General features: G+C 41.1%; 1 protein-coding gene across 1 annotated transcript in view; it reads right to left on the bottom strand.

Annotated features, from left to right (window-relative positions):
- The window catches only part of Ranbp16 (Ran-binding protein 16), a 133,408-nt gene that overhangs the window by 97,863 nt on the left and 14,187 nt on the right, over nucleotides 1-21,358 (bottom strand). Inside the window, exons 4-8 of the mRNA XM_080273940.1 lie at nucleotides 20,971-21,226; nucleotides 13,300-13,469; nucleotides 9,999-10,118; nucleotides 4,478-4,705; nucleotides 2,345-2,494 (exon numbers count right to left, since the gene is read on the bottom strand). Of these exons, the coding sequence (XP_080130066.1) occupies nucleotides 2,345-2,494; nucleotides 4,478-4,705; nucleotides 9,999-10,118; nucleotides 13,300-13,469; nucleotides 20,971-21,226 (924 nt within the window). The remainder of the gene's footprint in view (nucleotides 1-2,344; nucleotides 2,495-4,477; nucleotides 4,706-9,998; nucleotides 10,119-13,299; nucleotides 13,470-20,970; nucleotides 21,227-21,358) is intronic.

The following is a 21,358-nucleotide window of genomic DNA, read 5'->3' as shown; positions in this document are numbered from 1 at the left end:
AAAGATTATAAACAATGAAAATGTCCAATAGATACTTAGAGAATGTTGGCCTTTGCTACGTATAATAAAAACTGTTTTTCAAGATAACATTATTCAAGCTAATTACAATTTTTTTTTGGTCATGTTAAAGACAATCAGTTATGATTAACAAACTGATACACCTTCTAAAGTGATTCTATGCTTAACTTCTAAGCTTTCTTTGAATTACCTCCATCAAACAAAACCTTCGGGTCAAATTCAAAGGATGTACAATTAAAAGAATTTTTCAATAATTCAAAGGATGTACAATTAATAGAATTTTTCAATAATTCAAAGGATGTACAATTAATAGAATTTTCCAAATATATATATATATATATACAGTCAGCGCAATGGAAGTCTGGACCCTCTAATTCGCACCATATATTTGGTAGGGTCCAAGAAATATTGTAGGAAAATTCCTGTAGTTGGTGGATTTTTTTCTGGTGGTTTCTAGCGACTTTACAGGCTTACCACCACGTGCTGTGAGTTTATGAGCTCAGTGCCATCCTGACTGTGGATGGGAAAGCACGTCAGATTTTCTTGTCCTGCCTGGCCATTGTTAATTTCGAAGCTCTCGTTTTCACACTCTCCTCTGCCTTAGTGAATCATTGGAGATGGGTCCCAAGACACTAACCGATGTAGAAATAGCCTGAATTTTAACTATGAGAGAGGTAAATGTAAAAATTAAGGAGAGGTTTCAGTGCAACAGTACGGCTGGGGATCTTGAAGTCTGTATGAAGCTGATGCTGTATGGTTCTTTCAGACAAATCTTTCAGCAATTGTGGATACATATCTTTCAGTTGTCTAGCAGTCAAACGTGGGTCTTTTATCACAGCTTGCCTCAGTAACCTGTCTGTAGTTGGTGATGTCTTCCTTTTAGGTCCTAGCCTGTCTTTATGTTGGGGAATTGTGTTTTTTAGCAGGTGGCGGGCAGCAGCAAGGAGTGACATAACGGTAGATTTTCCTCACCCAGTTCGAATACAAATATCCTTAATTTTTACAATTTCCTCTCCCACAGTTAAAATTCGGGCTTTTTCTACATCAGTTAGTGGCTTGGGACCCATCTCCAATGCTTCACTAAAGCAGAGGTGTGAAAACGAGAGCTTCGAAATTAACAATGGCCAGGCAGGACAAGAAAATCTGACGTGCTTTCCCATCCACAGCCAGGATGGCAGAGCTCATAAACTCACAGCACGTGGTGGTAAGCCTGTAAAGTCGCTAGAAACCACCAAAAAAAAATCCACCAACTACAGGAAGTTTCCTACAATATTTCTTGGACCCTACCAAATATATGGTGCAAATTAGAGGGTCCAGACTTCCATTGTGCCGACTGTATATACTGTATATATATATATATATATATTTGTGGTAGGTGGGGGCACTCGCCATCCACTCACTCAATGTAGTGCTGCTCTTGGGTATCTGCCCTGTCCTCTCCTCCATCCTTCTTTCCTTCCATCTTCTTTTATCTTTCTTTCCTTCATTCTTTCCTCGTCCTTCTGCCTACAGGTGACTTTACACTCCCTCTTCTTTCTTTCATTCCTTCATTCTTTCCTCTTCCTTCTGCCTGTGGGTGACTCTACACTAAGTGACAAGCCAAATTGTTTCCTGTACACCAGGAAACCATTTACTACGCTGGGCGGTACCCATATAACCAAATTTTGGCGACTGGTGGTCTAATGGGTAATTATTGTGCTCCAATCGGATTGAGCCGGTGAAGGTTTATATCCAAGGGATGGTTGGGGTTTACTGTTACGTAATGCCACTCAGGGATGAGTGAGGTTGGTCACTCTCATCTTAAATGTCAGGACCAACTGCCTAACCCTGGGCTCCTACGCTCCTCATGGGGCAACGTAGGATTGGATGATGGATAGATGGATGGATGGATATATATATATATATATATTTATATATGTCATGAGATCTGAGAGGTTGTCATTTTGAAGCATTATAATAAAATGTATATCTTCTGAAGTTGACCTAAAATAGCAAGAATAAGACTGATAAAAATTATGGCACAGTATGTCCTTAGATTTGAGAGGTTTAATCTTACTATCACTATCTCCAGGTGATTCTGTTTAGGAGAGACTTCTAAAACTGTCAGGGTTAGCTATGGCCTTCATTAAACCTTTCTGTAATGGAGGGCCTTTAAAATTATGAAAATAATCTGACAGTAGCATCAAACACTACACATCATCAGTTTTTAAATTAAGAGGTTAAATTAATGTCTACACACATTCAAGTACTTTCTCAATATGCCAGTTGAGGACAGAAAATAAAAAGTCATAAACATCAACATGAGAGCATATTTCATATTACTAACCTGGTCAAGCTGCTGCTGAATGACTGTGACATCGTCGAGAGGATCATCCAGTCCCTCCCGCAACACCACACTCACACTCTCCAACCGAGAAGATACATATGCTCGGACAACTTCTGGAGTGTAAGTTTCCAGAAGGTGTGGTTCTGTTGCCTGTATACAAGCACAATTACATATCATGATCATCATCACCCCAACCACTTTTTCCCACTCAAAGATGGTGTGGGATACATTACAGATAAAAAGAGTGTGTGTGTGTGTGTGTGTGTGTGTGTGTGTGTGTGTGTGTGTGTGTGTGTGTGTGTGTGTGTGTGTGTTGTGTGTGTGTGTGTGTGTGTGTGTGTGTGTGTGTGTGTGTGTGTGTGTGTGTGTGTGTGTGTGTGTGTCAATCACAACACACTTAATGAAATTGTCCACACACTTATTCACTTGTCATTCAAGCTCCCAGAATCCTTACTCCACCTCACAGGCATAACCATCTACACATAATTCATATGATTCTTATTACCTGTCAGGAAGAATCAATGTGACGTGCAATGCTCTGAACTATGGCACAGGCAGGTGATTTCACATTCATTTTGTTTTTTATTATTATCATTTTTTTTTTATTTATCATTATCGAATATGCCTTGCTCCCTCCTAGGAACCCCCCAAAAGGGGATGGCTGTGACAGGATTGTCTTCAGGCTACCCTATCCTTACACATAACTCCCACTCTCTCAAACACTCCTCCCCTTCCTGCTCTTTCATCAATACACTGTTAGGTCTATTTCCTTAAAAAAAAGTACACATCATGTGCATCTCTATATATACACTAACTCAACCTACTCAACCCACACTTAATTCCTTATCCTCATCAACTTTCATACCGTACCTTGCTTTCTAACACACTCATTTATCACATCTACCCACCTTCCATGCCTCCTCCTACTTTCAATTCACTCACATACACCCATTTCACCACTCTACCTACAGTCATTCTCTTCATATGATCAGATCTCTATGCACACTCTTTTACCCTGTTAACAAGATTAGATGATAAGGGAAGAAAACGAAAAAAAATAGCAAGGGGGGCTTCTTCACTCCACACCTTTTCAAGAATCACTGTACTATTGTCACCTCAACTTAGCCCAGATATTTGTCCTTTTGTAGCTTATTTCACTTAGCTTAGTGGCAGAAAACACAATAATATGCCTCTGTATCATTACCATTGCACATCTTTGTACTAGCATCATACCAGTATTCCAGAGTTAATCTGTTGTCACAACTCAGCATTCAAGCTGGAGAGATACCGTAGCAATTTTGGGCCAAGTCAAAGTGAAAGGAACAAAGGTTTCTCACTCTATCCACTCTAAAGAGAGAGAGAGAGAGACAGACAGACAGAAAAAAAAAATCCTAAATAGTCATAATTCCACTCTTTCACCCTGTTTATAATCCTGGTTCACTAACAGATAACAGAAAAAAGTACGTAATCGAAGGAAAAAGCAAAGTATGCCTCAAGGAAGACCAGTGGGTAGTGCTATGAAAGGCTTATTACAGAATGGTAAACTACGCCTTGAGAATGCATAAGGACTGCCTGAAGGTTTATTCTATCTATCTATATACCTAGGCTGCTTCCCCCAAGGAAAGGGAGGTAGCCGAGACAGGACGACACACTCCCCATTTACTCATCCATTCAAACACATTCATTCGCATCTTAGCCCCAAAGGGGAGAACGGACAGATCCTCACTCATATAAATGTGTACGGTATGTGTGAAAATGGCATACCATGAATAAGAATCAGCAACGGGCAGAGGAACTGGGACTGTTCAAGTATTTATGTTGGCAAAACAGAGGCTGAATGATGCTCAGTTCACTGGGCATGCCACTGATATTTCTCCCTCTACTGTGCTTTTTCTTTCCATACTTTATGGATCCTAACTAAGGTATCCTTATACTGTATGGGAAAAAGATCACAAAGATGACAAACATTTCTAACATGACATGAAATAGAGAAACACCTAAAATAAGTAATGCAAAATATTATGTGCTCACTATTGTAATTACTTTCATTAATTTGTGGCTCCAAAGCTACTGATGCAAAGATCCAAATAATGAAATTCTTCATTTACGATTTTTATCATTATCTTTCCTTACCTTCATGTAGGGAACTGAGCCCACCATGCGCTGCCACAGTGACAACAAATAGTGGACGCTGTTTGGCGCAAACTGCCACATGTTCAGTGACTCTACTGTGAACTTGGCAATGAGCTGAATGGCATCTGGGTAGTGTTCCACTGTCACCAGCTCACCCAACTGATAATTGCTTTTTAGACGCAGCAACAGTCGGCAAAATTCATGATAGTTTGCTGGGTCGCTGAGGCCCTGATGATGAAAAAGGTATGTAATGCTTCCACATACAACAGGAAATAAATCACCTACAAAGGAATCAGTATTTGTAATATTGTTTCTCATCCTCACAATGATAACGCTAAAACTCAACACTAATTTTTCTACATTACAGCAAGCTCGCCCCTAACACGTGGGTTTCGTTCCTAACGTGGTGTATTCGGTGCGAAACTGCGTAAGTTTTAACTACTCCTTGTTTTGCTCCCTAGACCCCTTAAATGTGGTGCTTTGCTATTATCTGCCATTGGTAATCAATATGATGCACTTCAAGTGGTTTGAAGGTTTATTTAATGTAATAACTTACAAATACAGTACTGTACAGCAAAATTTCAACATACAAATACGTAAACACAAGGCAACATGCCAATGCCGATTGGTTTCGGGACCGTCACAAAAATAACAAGACAATTCATACAATTCATCGTAATTAATGAAGACAGCTATGGGGGATGCTAAAATATAATGCAAAGGCGACTACATCGAGGAAGAAACAAGTTAATTACTGACTAAAGGTGCAACTAATACATAAAATCCAAAGCCTACGCTATTGAACAGATTTTGATGGATCCCCCTGAAAAAAAGTTATTAAAGTATTGACTAAATAATAAGTATATTTATAAAAGTATTGATTAATTAATAATACGTATACTTATAGAATGACAGGGATTCGTCCAGGGTGCGAATTGTCCTGACAAAGAATCGTCCATGTTTTGACGGGGAATTATCTGACGGTGAACTGACTTGATGCCGATCATGGGTAATCATATAAATTAGGTTAATTGGTTACAAGGCATTATTTAGAGCTTTAACTTTATTTAAGTGCTTTAACCTACAAGTGCATAGAACAGTAAATATTTAAGTTACAAATACAGTACTGTGAAAAAGCAGTACAGCAAATATTTAACAAACAAATAAAAAACGCAATGTTCCAATGCCTATCAGGTAAACCGGTTATAAGACTTTATTTCTTGCTTATACGTTATTTAATAGTACTTTAACTTGCACATAAACTTACCAAAACAGTAATGTAAATATTTAACTTACAAATACAGTACTGTGGAAAAGCAGGACACAATCACGTGATCAAAACAAACCATGCGTGATGCTGCTATGCTGATGTTCGAGAATTTGTAAAAGGCCTCTCGTGCGTAAATTTATAGTTTTCATAATGGTTCTTTAATCTTACATTGTCTTGTACATATCTCAGCACTTACCGCATATAACTGCGACCGCGTTCGGCCAGAATGTGTTCGGGGTGAGCTTATTGTATTATCAACGCTGGAAATAGTGTTCATGTAAACTAGGGTGAATTCAAATTCTTCTTAGTCCCCCCCCACAAACTCATTTTATGGTCTAAGGCAGATGGTACATATCCAGTAGGTGGCAGGTGCAGTAAGCCATCAAACCATAACCACCAAACAAAATACAGTAAACTCCCGATTATCCATCTTGGCACTACTGGCATACAACATTATCCAGTGCAGCCAGTGGCTGAACTAAAATGGTACCCAGCAGTAACCATACAATCTTTGACACTATCCAGCATGAAGGACCCTTTCTACTGGCTAAAAGTACATTATTATCCTCCATGAGACAGTTGTTGTCATCAAACATCCAGTCATAATCACAAAAAACGAAAACAATGAAATACAGTACACAAAAAGAATGAGGTCATACTATACCGTAATATGAAAGAGAGGGAGGGAAGGAGGGAGGGCTGATGGTTGGCAGGCCTAGCAACGCACAGGGTGTTGGTGGGGAGATGCAGTGGTAGAGAAGAGAGGAGTTTTTATTGACTAAGGCAGGGGAGGAAAAATTCTAATGCAGAGTTTTCATTGGCTGGCTGCAGCAAGGTGGATGTTCTCTCGCTCTCCATTGTATTCCTACACTGCTATGGTACTGATATACAAACGGTCATACAATGCACTCTATGTCTCTTCCAAAACATTATTTGTGATATGGTGCTTAAAGAACGAGTGATGAAAAAGAGGACTTATATACCTAGAAGGAAAATATGGAAGCTGGAAAACTAAGTAGTAAGGGAAGCCTTCTATAGCGAGATGAGGAGAATGGTGACTGAACAGGGAGCCGTAGACAGAGGCGTTAATGAACAGTACAGAGCCCTCAAGAGCAACCTCTTGAGAGTTACTGATATAATATGCAGTTGGACAAGAGGCCCACCAAGACATAAAGTAACTTGGTGGTGGGATGAGGGTGTAGAAGCTGTAGTTAAGGAGAAAAGAAGACTTTTCCAGGAATGGAAGAGGGGTGGTAACAAGGAGGAATACATGGCTGCCAAGTGTAGGATTAGAAGAGAGGTATACAGGGCGAAGTCTGAGTCACAGAGACTTTTACTTGATAATCCAAATCATGAGGAAAGGAAAAATATGATATTCAAGGTAGGAATCAGATGAAGAGGAATAATCAGGATATTGGCGAGCAGTGTGTGAAGAACGATAAAGGAAGGGTAGTGGTGAACAGTGGGGATATTAAAGATGCATGGAGAGAGTATTATAGCGGGTTATTGAATGAGGAGTTTGACTGGGACAGGGAAGGTTTGGAGTCAGCAGATCCAGTGTTTGGCCCTTGGCCTTTGATTGACGCTGCTACTGTGAGTGAGGCAATGGGCAGGATGCAGGTGGGGAAAGCAGCAGGTGTGTCTGGGTTGACTGCAGAAATGCTGATGGCCTCAGGAGATAGAGGTTAGTCACTGACCTGATTAATATGATTATATATGAGTGTGTTGTGGTAGGTGGGGGCACTCACCATCCACTCACTCAACATAGTGCTGCTCTCGGGTGTCTGCCCTTTCCTCTCCTCCATCCTTCTTTCCTTCCATCCTCTTCTGTATTTCTTTCCTCATCCTTCTGCCTACACGTGACTTTACACTCCCTCTTCTGTCTTTCTTTCCTTCGTTCTTTCCTCTTCCTTCTGCCTGTGGGTGACTCTACACTGACTGACAAGCCAAATGGTTTCCTGTACACCAGGAAACCATTTGCTACGCTGGGTGGTAACCGTATAACCAAATTTTGACTCCTGGTGGTTTAGTGGGTAATTATTGCGCTCCAATTGGATTGTGCCAGTGAAGGTTCATATCCAAGGGATGGTTGGGGTTTACTGCTCACGTAATGCCACTCAGGGATGAGTGAGGCTGGTCACTCTCATCTTAAATGTCAGGACCAAATTGCCTCGCCCCGGCCTCCTACGCTTCTAATGGGGCAACGTAGGATTGGATGATGATGATGATGATGATGATATATGAGTGTGTTGTCCCAGATGATTGGTTGAAGAGTGTAATTGTACATGTGTACAAAGGGAAGGGTGATGCCCTGGAAAGAGGAAATTATAGAGGTATAATGCATTTAGATCAGATAATAAAGGTAATCGAGAGAGTTCTAGAAGGTATGATTAGAGAAAGAGTGAATATTGATGAGATGCAGTTTGGGTTTATGCCAGGCAGGGGGACCACTAATGTCTTATTCATTATTTGACAGCTTCAGGAAAAAAATATTGAGAAAAAAGGGGATCTTTATTTTGTTTTTGTTGATTTGGAAAAGGCCTTTGACAGAGTCCTTTGAGAGGTGGTGAAGTGGGCAATGAGAAAGCTTGGGTTGGAGGAGTAGCTGGTTAGGGTGGTCATGGCCATGTATGTGGGTGCTCACACCCAGGTAAGTGTGAATGGAAATTTGAGTGATGAGTTTTCCATGAATGCTGGTGTGCATCAAGAGTCAGTTTTCAGTCCCATGTTGTTTATCATGGTACTGGAAGCCCTTTCACGTGACTTCAGAAACGGACTCCCGTGGGAGATGTTGTATGCAGATGATTTGGTGCTGATTGCAGAGAATGAAAGTGAGGTGGAGGAAATATTTAGGAAGTGGAGAGATGGTATGGGGCACAAGGGCTTAAGGGTAAATGCAGATAAAACAAAAAAGATGATATCTAGGGTTGGTGGCAGTACTGCCAAAGACAAGGGAGAGTGGCCATGTGCAGTTTGTCACAAGGGCGTGGGAAGTAATCGCATCTTGTGCAGTATTTGTGATAAATGGGTGCACAAGAGATGTAGTGGTATCAGAGGCAGACTGCGAGATAATGCTCATTTTATGTGCACGGCGTGTCGGGGAGAGCAGGTGGAGATTGTCAAGCGTGAAAGGACTGAACTTGCTGGTGTGTCTCCTGAGTGTGTGGAAGAGTTTTGTTATTTGGAAGATATGTTATGTGCTGGAGGTGGGGCTGTAGCTACCTCTGTGGCCAGAGTGAGAAGTGGTTGGAAGAAGTTCAGGGTGCCGTTGCCTCTCTTGACATTGACAGGGCTCTCCCTACATGCTAAGGGATCTTTGTACACAGCATGTGTTTGAAGTGTAATACTGTATGGTAGTGAGACCTGTGCAGTAAAGGAAGAGGATATTCGCAGGCTCATATATAAAGAAGTGACAATGATTAGGTGGATGTGCAGTGCATCCCTGTGTGCAAGGCCCAGGGGGACTGGGTTTACAAAGGAAGAGTTGGGAGGTAGGATGGGACTGGAGTGTATTGGTGTTGTGATGAGAAGAGGTAGACTGAGGTAGTTTAGGCGTGTGGAGAGGATGGGGGATGATCATTGGATGCAGAAAGTGAGAAGCGTTACTACTGGGGGTTGGGCTACCAGGGGCAGACCAAGAAAGATGTGGGACAATGTAATTAAGTGTGACCTCAGGGTTAAAGGACTGAACAGGGAGGCTGCCATAGATCGAGCAGCATGGACAGCCGCCATTAGGTGACCAAGGTCGATGCACGTAAGCATGTTCGAGCCTTCAAAAATGAAAATGAAAACTTAATGGGTTAGAGCACTATAATTTCTGTACTGTTCAACTGGTAAAACTACTTATTGCCACTTAAATTATTGTCATTCTTCTCCTTCTTCTTTTTATTATTATTAGTAGTAGTAGTAGTATCATTGTTACTGGTATTATTATTATTATTTTTATTATCACTTTTGCAACAATGCACCAATCGCTACTGTATTACTCCACATATTAGAATGATGAATTATGTGAATATTACACTAGTACACACATACCTTTAGTATCATGTCCTCATTGTCATAATTTAAGGTTATAGTCAAATATATATGCACATAATTACTTCTTATTATGACAGTAAAGGTAATCTGATTGATGATTTGAGAGCTCCTGTAAAAAGTCATCATGTGGGAGTGTCATAAGTCATTCTATAAAACCGATATTTACCTGACAACTATTACACCAAACATTGCACAATATGTAGTAATTACCTGTGGATTCTGTAGTATATTCCTGACTCCATTGACTAGCTGGGAAAGGAACTTTGCTCGTTCCTCATTACTAAATAAAGTTCGCCTCACAGAGGCGATCTGGACCAAACATGACAATGTCTGTAATAAAGGATGTTAAAAATTAATGGTTGGAAAATCTGGAAATAAAGCATGAAAAAATCAGTATCAATGAAAATGAAAGCATATTATCTGCAACTGTAAATCACATTACAAATCCTTTAAACTTAACACAGCTTGCACAAACTCATCTTAATTTTGGTAAGCAATCTGCTTACTGCATTCCAGCTTTCCTATTTCTCTTAAGTGTACAGTTAGATCCCCTTATACGAGAATTCAGTGTTACGAGGCTGACAAATACAGGCACACACTGTACTGTATAGGATACTTTTCACTCCTATGAGTAATGTTACATGCATCAGTTTAGAATCTACGATTCAGCTATGAAGCGCATGTAAGGAAAATTACAAAAGCACCCTTGCATCGCCATCACATTTCCTTAGACCTCTGTGGAGCACTGAGCCAGCCCTCGCAGTGGTGAAATGACATATAGGTGGTTCAACCCAGATGGCCTGGGACAATGTTCATATTGTATATTGTACAACAGTCATAGTTTAAAACAGAGGAAAGTAACAATCTCACAATAACATGAGCATTAAATTTCTCCCTCTTAATTACACAATATCACTCAACTGTGCAGAAGAAACAAGGTGGGAGTGTAGAGATGGCTGCATTCGATGATGTGTGTATGTATGTACGTATTAATGTATGTCTGTATGTATGAATTATGCTTTTGTTGCCTGTTGCTAGGGTTTCATAACCTAAGAACACCCACATGACCCACATCCTAAACCTGCCTGCCTCAGCTTCCTGTTGAGTCTAGAAGCATTTTTTTCTTATTTTTCATTTCATCCCAAATCTTTAACCACATGATTTCAAACTAACTAAATTACAACGCCTAAGCTCCTAGAAAGTGCTCCATTTTGCAGTGAACGTGCCATGAACAATAGAAAAGCAGTTACTCTAAAGGAAAAAGGAAAAATTGAACGAAGTAGCATGTGGTATAAGAGCTTCATATCAACAATGAGAAGAGTAGCATTTGTACAATAAAAAAATTGAGTTGGCTGTGTTTAAAATGTATATAGGTCCACTGTTAGAAGGCGATAAAGTTTTAACCCATACCCGCCAACGTCGGTCAGGACTGATGCAAAATAGGTTGAGAGACGTTGCTGGGTGTCGGTCAAAACCGCAACTGTTTTTGCACCAAAGTTTGAAGTGGCCGCCACTTGATCTCATCACCAAATGGTCAGAATAGACTTCCACCACCCGAGGCAATCATACCTCAGTCGTTTCTGTGACTCTGCCATGCGTGGGATGATGTTTTCTTACATCTCTTGTCCGACATCATTCCTGCCTCATGTGGATCCCTTGCCTCATCCATCCCTGTCAAGCCTCTTTCAAAGGATACAGGGAAAGGACTCAGTGATAGTGCCATAGGGCATGCCCTGGACACAACAGTGTCTAGTTTATCTAGTAATGGAAAAGTTATGCTGAGGCGAATCCAAAGTCCTGGCCGCGCACACACACACAAATAAATCCTGTCTCGAGCGCCGAAAGTTAATAAACACCTACAGACCTGGGGATGTTTTTATTTAAAAGAAGAAGAGTTGGTGAGTAATATGGTCTTTAACTTGTTTCCCTAACTGCTATACTTTCAGAGATATTAAGGTTTGAACACAAACAATTTCGTGAAAAATGCCCATGCTGAATGGATGACTGAGGTAAAAATAGCCCGGCATGAAGGGGCTAAAGAGGTTAATGATCAGGAAGCACAAAAATTCAGGAGTTTTCACATTTACTGCAATGAGTGTGAAAAGGGTTTTGTGAATGGTTTTCATCATAAGCTGAGGGCCAAGGGGAAAGAAAATTTTGCTCTCACAATATGTTTCGAGTTTACATGTTGATGTAAGAAGTTACGTAAGATAATCATGTGGGTTTAGCTCTTGTGAACGTTATACAAATTTATACTGCCTGACTTGTTTGTACTGTATTGTTTATAAAAGCTGCAACATGAAAGTGTCGGCCTGGTCACCTAATGCCAGCTCTCCATGCTACTCAATCTCTGGCAGCCTCCCTATTCAGTCCTTATCCCTGAGATTATATGGTATGACTTCATCCCAAGTATTTTACAGCCAGCCTCTCAAAACCCTACCCTCAACATTCACACCTCTCACTCTCTGTACCCAGCTGGAAACCTCCATGCTCTCCACATGCCCAAATCAGCTCAATCTACCCCCTTTCATCATAATATACAATAATATTTTTCTCTTGCAGTTTTGAAACTGTTAACAAAAACAAACTATTGTACTGTGGACTCACACAACAGCAAAACACATGAACAAACTGGGTGGCTCATTAAGATTTTCCCACATGGATCCCACAACACATGTCAGACTCCTCCCATTCTCACAAAGACAACATGACATTTATCACTAATTAATTATTCCACCTTTTCTTGAATGAATGAAACATGTCTTTAGCTATACATGCAATTCTCATATATATGACATGAAAAAATACCAAGGTTTTCTTGCACAAACCATAAGACATAAGTATCATCATCATCCAAATCTTTTTTCCCATCTGGGGATGGTGTGAGGCATGGTCTAATGAGCAAGGTAAAACCTGCAGAACTTTGTACAACAGTGCTGTAAACTACTGTGAAACTGCATCAAACTGCATCCTAACAAGCATGGCGACAGCAGTAGCAGTATTATCTGGACCAAGAAACCAGACCAAAATCATGTAACAACTGGCCTTTCAGTACCCTCATGGTGCTTGCACTGATAACTCACCCCTCTTGCAATTCCCTCTTAGCTACTCCACATTATTTCACCCTTTACCCAAAGAAATGCTCTCTCTTTCTCTCTCGGGGATGTGCAGGAAAATGCTAGCAGTACCCTAAGATGGTTTGGCCAGATGGAGAGAATAGAAAATGAGATACTGACTAAAAGTATGTGATGTGGAAGGGAAGAGGAAGATGGGGAGAAAAAGGATAAGAGAAAGAGAAGGCAGCCAGATGGAACAAGACAGAGTGAAATTAAGTTGTGTACCATACCTCCTTAACAAGTTGTGTGTTGTACTAACATACTTTTGGGGGTATAATCTATGACACTGCACCATTAAAACAATGTTACTGAAATCAACTCCAATTTTAAATTTCACAGTACTAGTTGTTATATCCCCAATAATTTTTCACAATCCATAGGCACCATAAACTTACCACAGGTGAGAGTGTGGCAGGAAGGGAAGCGTACAGATCGAAAAATAGCTGAACTGTGGAGAAGTCGAGGAAAGCCGGTCTCCAAGATGTAGGTATCTGAACTGTTCCCAGATCATCACTGCTTTCATCCACAGAGGTACCGATGAAGTCAAAAGTAAGGCAATTGAGTGCTGTAGGACACCAAGAAGAAGATGCTCATTAACCAATACTGATTATGAACATAATAAATGTACAGATCAATAATAAAAACAGTATAGTTCAACATGTTACTGGACAGCTATTTTGCTATGTGGACAGCACAATGACATACAGTATCAGTGTAACATTCTGTACTAGACAAGTAGTATGGTATAGACAATTATAAAAGCAACAATATTAACATTATTCTTTACTATACACATTATCCATATTAACTTCTAATATCTAATGATGAGCAGCCCATCATCCACTCACTCAATGCAGTGTTGCCTTATGGTCTCTACACTGAGTGACAAGCCAAATGGCTTCCTGTACCCAGGAAACCAGTTACTACACTGGGTGATAACCATATAACCGGGGTTTTTGGCCAGGTTAAGTGTTCCCATATTCCCCCATCTAAAAATCACTTAACCATGGCAAAGGTTTCGGAGAGCCTTGGAGGGCCTAATACCTGCCCAGGGCCCTCAGCCAAATGAGCAGATTCGCATGGCCATGTGGATAGTGAGAGGTGTGAATGTGAATAAGGAGAGCAAGTGGGTCAAAGTGGCGAATGTGTTCAAGAGTGCGAGATATGCTGTGAGGGCATTGTGTGAAACAAAGATGAAATGGTGTGAAGTGAGGAGTGGGAGGATGAAAAATGTGTATGATCAGACATGAATAAGCGAGGAAGATGCAAGGAAGAGTTGCTTTGTTGATGAATGAGGTGTGGCAGAGTGGAATGGGAGATTACAAATGTGTCAGCTCGAGATGTATGTATGTCAAGGTCAAGTTTGAGAAGGTGAAAGTGGCAGTGATCATAGCATATGCACCATGTGATGACAAGAGTGAGAAAGACAGGTTTTGGGATGAGCTGGATGAAGCAGCGGGAGAAATGCCCGGGAGCTACAGTGATCATAATGGGTGATATGAATGGAAGAGTCGGAACTGGTCCTGAAGATGACATAATGGATTGTAATGGAGTACCCAGAGAAAATGATAATGGGAAGTGACTAAAGGATTTGTGTCTGGAAAGGAAGTTGTGCATTTATAACTCGCATTTCAAACCCGAAGATGCACATATATGTACAGTACATGGTACTGGTATAGAGGGAACAGGGATTATGTTGAAAGGAGTCTGATTGATTACATGCTCGTAGAGAGGTCAATGCTGGGTATGGTTGCTGATATGAGGGCCGTGCAAGAACAATGTGGAAGTCTGTCTGATCATATGAATGTGGTATGCAAGATCATGTTCAGAGGAGTGAGGTTGACCAGAAGAGAGAGGAGCAGTCAGGGAGAAAGACTGAAGTTGGGAAGCTGAGGATCAAAGAAATGGCAGATGAATACAAGACAAAAGCACGGGAGGAGCTGGAATCAGTGAATTGGAATGAAGTGGATCTGGACAGCCTGCAGAACGCATATAGGGACTGCTTAGTCAGGAATGCTAAAGTGGTGTGTGGTGTGGCAAGAGTAACAAGAAGAAAGGTACGGCATAGTGGGATGAAGAGGTTAAGACAGCAGTGGAGGAAAAGAGGAAGAAGTGGCTAGAGTGGTTACAGGACAGGGGTTCAACTGAACTAAGAACTGAATACATTGAGAGCAAGTAGAAAAATATAAAGGAAAGAAAAATGAACTGTACTTTTTTTTTTTTTTGAGAAGGCCTCTGATAGAGTCACTAAAGAGGTGGTGAGGTGGGCAATGTGAAAGCTTGGGATCAAGGTGCGGCTGGTTCTGGTCGTTCAGGCCACGTTATGTGGGTGCTCGCACCCACGTAAGGGTGAATGGAGATTTGAGTGATGAGTTTTCTGTGAATGATGATGTGTATCAGGGGTCATTCTTAAGACCCCTTGTTGTTTATCATGGTACCTGAAGCCCTCTCACATGACTTAAGAAATGGACTCCTGTGGGAGATGTTGTATGCTAATGAATTGGTGTTGGCTGCAGAAAATGAAAGGAAGGCAGAGGAAACATTTAGGAAGTGGAGAGATGGTATGAGGCACAAGGGCTTAAGAGTAAATGCATATATATATATATATATATATATACACACAGTAAAAGTCCAATATTTCGGCATCCAATTCCCCGGCAAATCTGACATTTCGGCAGTTTTGAAAAATAGTCCCATTTACGAAAATCTCCGATCGTTCGGCAGATTCTCCGATTTTTTTCGTCAGTCTTGAAATTCTCCATGAGGCTCGCCAGCTAGCTACCCGCCTTTACCCGCCTTAGTGAGTGAGATAGTGAAAGTGATGGAACGAGTCTACCACTGCCATGAAGCTCCGAGGCTAGCTCTTTCTCCTATAGCATAAAGAGAGGACAAACATGTAGTGAGTCTAGCATGGGAAAGAGAATCTGTTTCGCCATTCTTCCGAGTTGTTGCCGTGCTGCTGCCGACTTCTCTTGATTCTTCTGTGTGCTTTGTGAACTTCGTACCGAAATACCTCTGAAATTACTATTCGAGTGTGCTGGGGACTTCTTCCAGCAGTAGCAGACTCCAATCAACCCCTTCTATTGTACATATGTAAATAAAGAACCTACTATAAGTTTAGGTAAGTGCATGTGAACTTGTAGGCCTACTGTACCATTACATTTATATACAGTATGTTCACTAATTTGTTTATTTTTCATATTCATGTACAGTATAGTACTGTATTCATTACAGTATTGTACAGTATCAAACAGTATACAGTACTCTCTCCAAACACATTTGTAATGATATGAGTAATGATGACAGTGTTCACCGAAACATATAAGGTACTGAGTGGGTAGGGTTTTCGATAATTCGGCAATTTTGATATTTCGGCACTTGCCTGGTCCCATAGATGCCGAAAAATCGGACTTCTACTGTACTGTATATATATATATATATATATATATATATATATATACAGCATATACATATACACCTACTGCAAATTGACTTAGGACCTATAGACAGAATTGCTATGGAAGAGTTGTCTGTCTTTGCTATGTGTATCCACCTCTACTAAGTGAATTTTGGGAGCATGAAGTAACTGGCAACTGCTCTGGTGTTGGCGGGAGATGGTGAAACACTCAGCATGACAGTGCTTGCCCAGAGTGAAAAATAAAAATAGACTGGAACATTTAGAAAGTTCGACTATTTTTCCATTTCTGTCTACATTTATCCACTAAATAGTAACATTTTTACATAGTGTACTTATTATAATTAACAGGACAAAGCAACAGTCATCATTAAATGCTCAGAATCCAGTTTATTGGGGGGGGAAAAAAAAAAAAAAGTGGGAGCTGGGAGTGCGAATGCTTACTGGGAGTAAGCACCACCACTACCATCACCACCCTCCTCTCCACCACTGCCACCCTCTCCAGCACCAGCCTTTCTCCGTATCTCTTGTAGTATCTCATCGTCATTTTCAAACCCTTCATAGACATTAGGTTCAATGCAGCTGAGTGGGGCAACATCATCTGGTCCTTCATCTTCCCCCACGACTATCACCACCACTACCACTAGCACATGTGAAGAATCTGTCTGCCACTTTCCAACTTTCCTTTACCTTGTCCTTGTTTCTTCTTATGTTATGCACAGTCGATTCCGGAACATTCAACTGCCTCACAATTTCACAGGTTTTCAAGCCATCTACTATGAGTTTAATGATTTTCTTGTCTTCAGCACTGTACTTCTTCGCCTGCTAGGTGCAGCTCACTCGCTAGTTGAGACTCGCTCGCTAGGAAAACAAGTCAAAATGTGCCTCTTGGGTTGCTCGCTAGACGACGATTGACATTGAGTCGCTAGTTTTGAGGTTTTTGTCGCTAGTGCTAAGTCTGTTCTTCGATCTGCTAAAAATAATTTCATCCGTACTAAATGCTCTCAACTCTCCAACTCGAATTCTTCCCGCTCCTTCTGGCACCTTGCCAAAAATCTTTCTAACAACTTTACCTCTTCATCCTTCTCTCCTCTTTTCTACTCTGATGGTTCTGTAGCTATTTCTTCTACTGATAAAGCAGATCTCTTCGCACAGACTTTCTCCTCCAATTCTACCATAGACAATTGTGGTGTTGTTCCTCCATCACTTCCCGCCTCTGACTTCCTCATGGCTGACATTAAAATTTCTTCCGCTGATATATTTTCTGCCATCACTGGCCTCAATACTAACAAGGCATATGGGCCTGATGGAGTCCCTCCTGTTGTTCTCAAGAACTGTGCTTCTGTGCTTACACCCTGCCTAGGCAAACTCTTTCGCCTTTGTCTGTCAACTTGTACCTTTCCTTCTTGCTGGAAGTTTGCTCTCATTCAGCCAGTCCCAGTGAAAGGTGACCATTCCCAACCCTCTAACTATCGTCCAATTGCTTAAACATCCTGTACTTCAAAAGTTTTCAAGTCAATTTTTAATACAAAAATATTAAGGCATCTTTCCCATCACAACCTTCTTTCTGATCGTCAGTACGGGTTCCGTCAGGGACGCTCCACTGGCAATCTTCTCACCTACCTTTCAGACTCCTGGACATCCTCCTTTCGGGACTTTGGCGAAAGCTTTGCCATTGCACTTGACATCTCAAAGGTTTTCAATCGAGTCTGGCATAAATATTTAATTTCCAAACTGCCCTCTTATGCTTTCTATCCTTCTATCTGTGCCTTCATCGCTATCTTCCTTTCTGGTTATTCTATAGCCGCTGTTGTAGACGGCCATCGTTCTTCTCCTAAATCTATCAACAGTGGTGGTCCTCAGGGCTCTGTCCTGTCACCAACTCTCTTCCTTTTATTCATCAATGACCTAAGCTGTACATCTAACCTTATCCACTCATACACTGATGACTCCACCCTTCACCTTTCCATTCGGTTACCGCAACGCCCATCTCAGAAGTTACTTCAACAAACAAGGAATGAGGCTATAGCACACCTAATGTCTGACTTGGCTCGTATCTCTGACTGGGGTAAAAATAATCTTGTTGTTTTTAATACATCTAAGATTCAGTTCTTACACCTATCAACCCGTCAAAATCTTCCGCAGGTATACCCACTAATGTTTAATAATATTCAGCTTAATCCTGCATCATCCTTGAACATGCTTGGGGTTTCACTTCCTCGGGATTTATCTTGGAGAGATCATATTACATCTCTTGTAAAATCTGCTTCCAAGAGATTGGGTGTGCTAAGCTGACTCCATTCTTTCTTTACCCCTGCACAATTGTTGAGTCTATACAGGGGTTTTATCCGCCCCTGTGTAGAGTACAACTCTCATGTGTGGGGAGGCTCCCCACATACAGCTCTTCTAAATAGGGTGGAGTCAAAGGCTTTTTCGTCTCATTAACTCTCGTCCTCTTACTGACTCCCTTCAACCTCTGTCTCTTCGCCGTACTGTTGCATCTTTATCTCTTTTCTATCGCTACTTTAATGGTCACTGCTCCTCTGAACTGTCTGCATGCATTCCTCCACCTCCACGACAGCCGCGTAGCACCCGTCTAGCAGCAAACTCTCATCCCTTTTCTCTCCAACTCTCTAATGCAAGAGTCAACTGTTACTCCCAGTCCTTCATTTATGCAACAGGTCAACTCTGGAACTGTCTCCCTCCGTCTGTATTTCCTGCTCCCTAAGATCTCCAGTCTTTCAAATGCAGTGTGTCCAGGCATCTCAAAATGAATGGATCTTGAATTTGGCTCTCTCTTGTATTTTGTTTCCTCTTGGAGGGAACTGTTATTGCGAGCTCATGGCCTTTGGTTCCTTCTTCCTCGCATAAAAAAAAAAAAAAAAAAAGTTATGAAGCTGAAGACAGTTTCAATCCTATCACTAGACTTGAAATCGCTAGACAAAAAAACTTTAGTTGCGGGGCCCTACTGTACATGGGAAGTTGTTGAATGCCGAGAGGAGTAGGTATGAGGGGGCTAAGGCTGCAGTGTGTGGATAATGAATAAATTTTTCTATCTGAATGTTGGATTGAAACAGGGATGTGCCATGTCTCCATGGTTCAAGCTGTATATGGATGGGGTTATAAATGGAGTACAAAGTAGGAGAGTATATGTTGCAACAACCCTAATGAGAGAGGGCAGTGTTTGGAAACTCCCTGCACTGCTGTTTGCAGATGATACTGTATTGTTAAGTGAAGATGAAGAGGAGCTGCAAGGCTTGGCAAATGAGTCTGGGAGAGTAAGAAACAGAATATAAAGATTAATGTAAGGAAGAGTAAAGTTATGGTCTTGTGAGAAATGAAGTCAGTGAATGTACAGTGAGGTTTGATGACGAGGAAATGGAAAATTTGAGCGTGTTTAAGTACTTGGGTAGTGTGAGGAGTAAGGATGGAAGTTGAGAGGGTGAAGTGCTTGAAAGGGTACAACAAGGAAGAAAGGTTGCTGGTTCCTTGAAAGCAGTGTTAAGGAACAGGGAAGTGTGCATGGAAGTAAAAAAAAGTCACTGCATGACAGTATTGTGATACCAACCCTAAGTATGGAAGTGAAGCTTGAACCCTGTTGGAAGGACACCAGTGAAGAGTGAGAGCAGTGGAAATCAGTTATCTGAAAGGAAGATGTGGAGCCATGCAGAGAGACAGACTGAGGTGGGAAGAGGGAGCGGTAGGCCAAGGATGAGATGGAGGGATGGAGTGGAGAGGTATATGAGAGAGGAGTGTGTGAGCTGGGGGAAGGGTTGTGATATGGCATTGGACAGGATAACACGGAACTGATTTGTTTGTGGTCACCCCTTATGGGATTGAGGCATCTGGCAATAGACAGACAGACATTATCTATGTTTTGAATAATGATTAATTACTTTTCACAATGACTCTGCGAAAGTTTACATCTGCATGGTCGGGAAAAAGCCCACACCTGGCACTCTTGAAGCATATAGTTGAAGTGAACGCAGGCTTGCTTATTTAGAAACACAGGAGTGCAGTGACTGATCCAGTCTCTAGCTTTTACTCTCTTTACATGAAGAGCAAAAAACTCCATGATGCGCTATGGTCATGTCTACTGGCAGAGTGCTCTGTGGTGCCCAGCTAAGTAGATGCAAGGCAGTATTTAATCAGCAGAGTTACATAAAATAATTAATGAACACAGCATCAACATGTAATACAGGGGGACACATTATCTCAGTATCAAAACTAGACAATTCCATACTACGAAAGGCAAGGTGCAAAGTGTTGGAGGACACTTTTATGTGGTCGCACCAATACAGCCTGGTTGTTATTACCCAGTTATGGTATATCCCTGAACTCCCTTTCAGTTCCCCCCCAAAAGATGGTGGACTGCAGCAGAGGGGCACCTTACAGCTTGCAGTCCACATTCAAATGAACCTGGGGCTACAGATACTACATTAAGGTGTAGAGGTCCAAAGCTAGAATAAGTCCAATATATTATTCTTGATCTTATTCAACATTTACAGTAAACTCTAACTTGGAAAATAACTAAGAACACACTACTGGTCATTACAAACTGGCATTTAACAGTGTACTTTAACAAATAAATGCTTCATGCTGCAAAATAATGGGTATTTACTAAAAACTACTGTACTGTTAATGTTCTTACCTAGGCGAAGAAGATGTGTCATAAGTCCATGTTGACTCTCATCATTGAAATTTAGGGTTTTTGAATTCTCTAGAGCTGTTCTAAGAAGTGTACAAGAAAGCTGGAAGATGTCATAGAGCTGTGTGTCCCTAAATGAACTTGCAATCTTGCGATGTTTGGTGAGAGACTTGTTTGCATCAGATTCTGAGATCTGATTCATCTCTGCAGTAAGTTGAGCAAGAAGTTGCACACCAATAACACAATGGTCCACAGAACCCTGGAAAGGTGCGAAATTAGTTATATCTACTAACAGTAACAATATCAATTAAAACAAATTGGTAGGTACCATGCTTCCTCTAACAGGTCCCTTACACTGAGGTTAGCCATGAAAAGGATGAATGTTTCAACT

Source organism: Coenobita brevimanus, chromosome 6 (genome assembly GCF_032717465.1).
Source record: "Coenobita brevimanus isolate Jiangsu-jjx chromosome 6, ASM3271746v2, whole genome shotgun sequence".
Lineage (NCBI taxonomy): Eukaryota > Metazoa > Arthropoda > Malacostraca > Decapoda > Coenobitidae > Coenobita > Coenobita brevimanus.
This window is presented reverse-complemented; position numbering and strand designations above follow the sequence as displayed.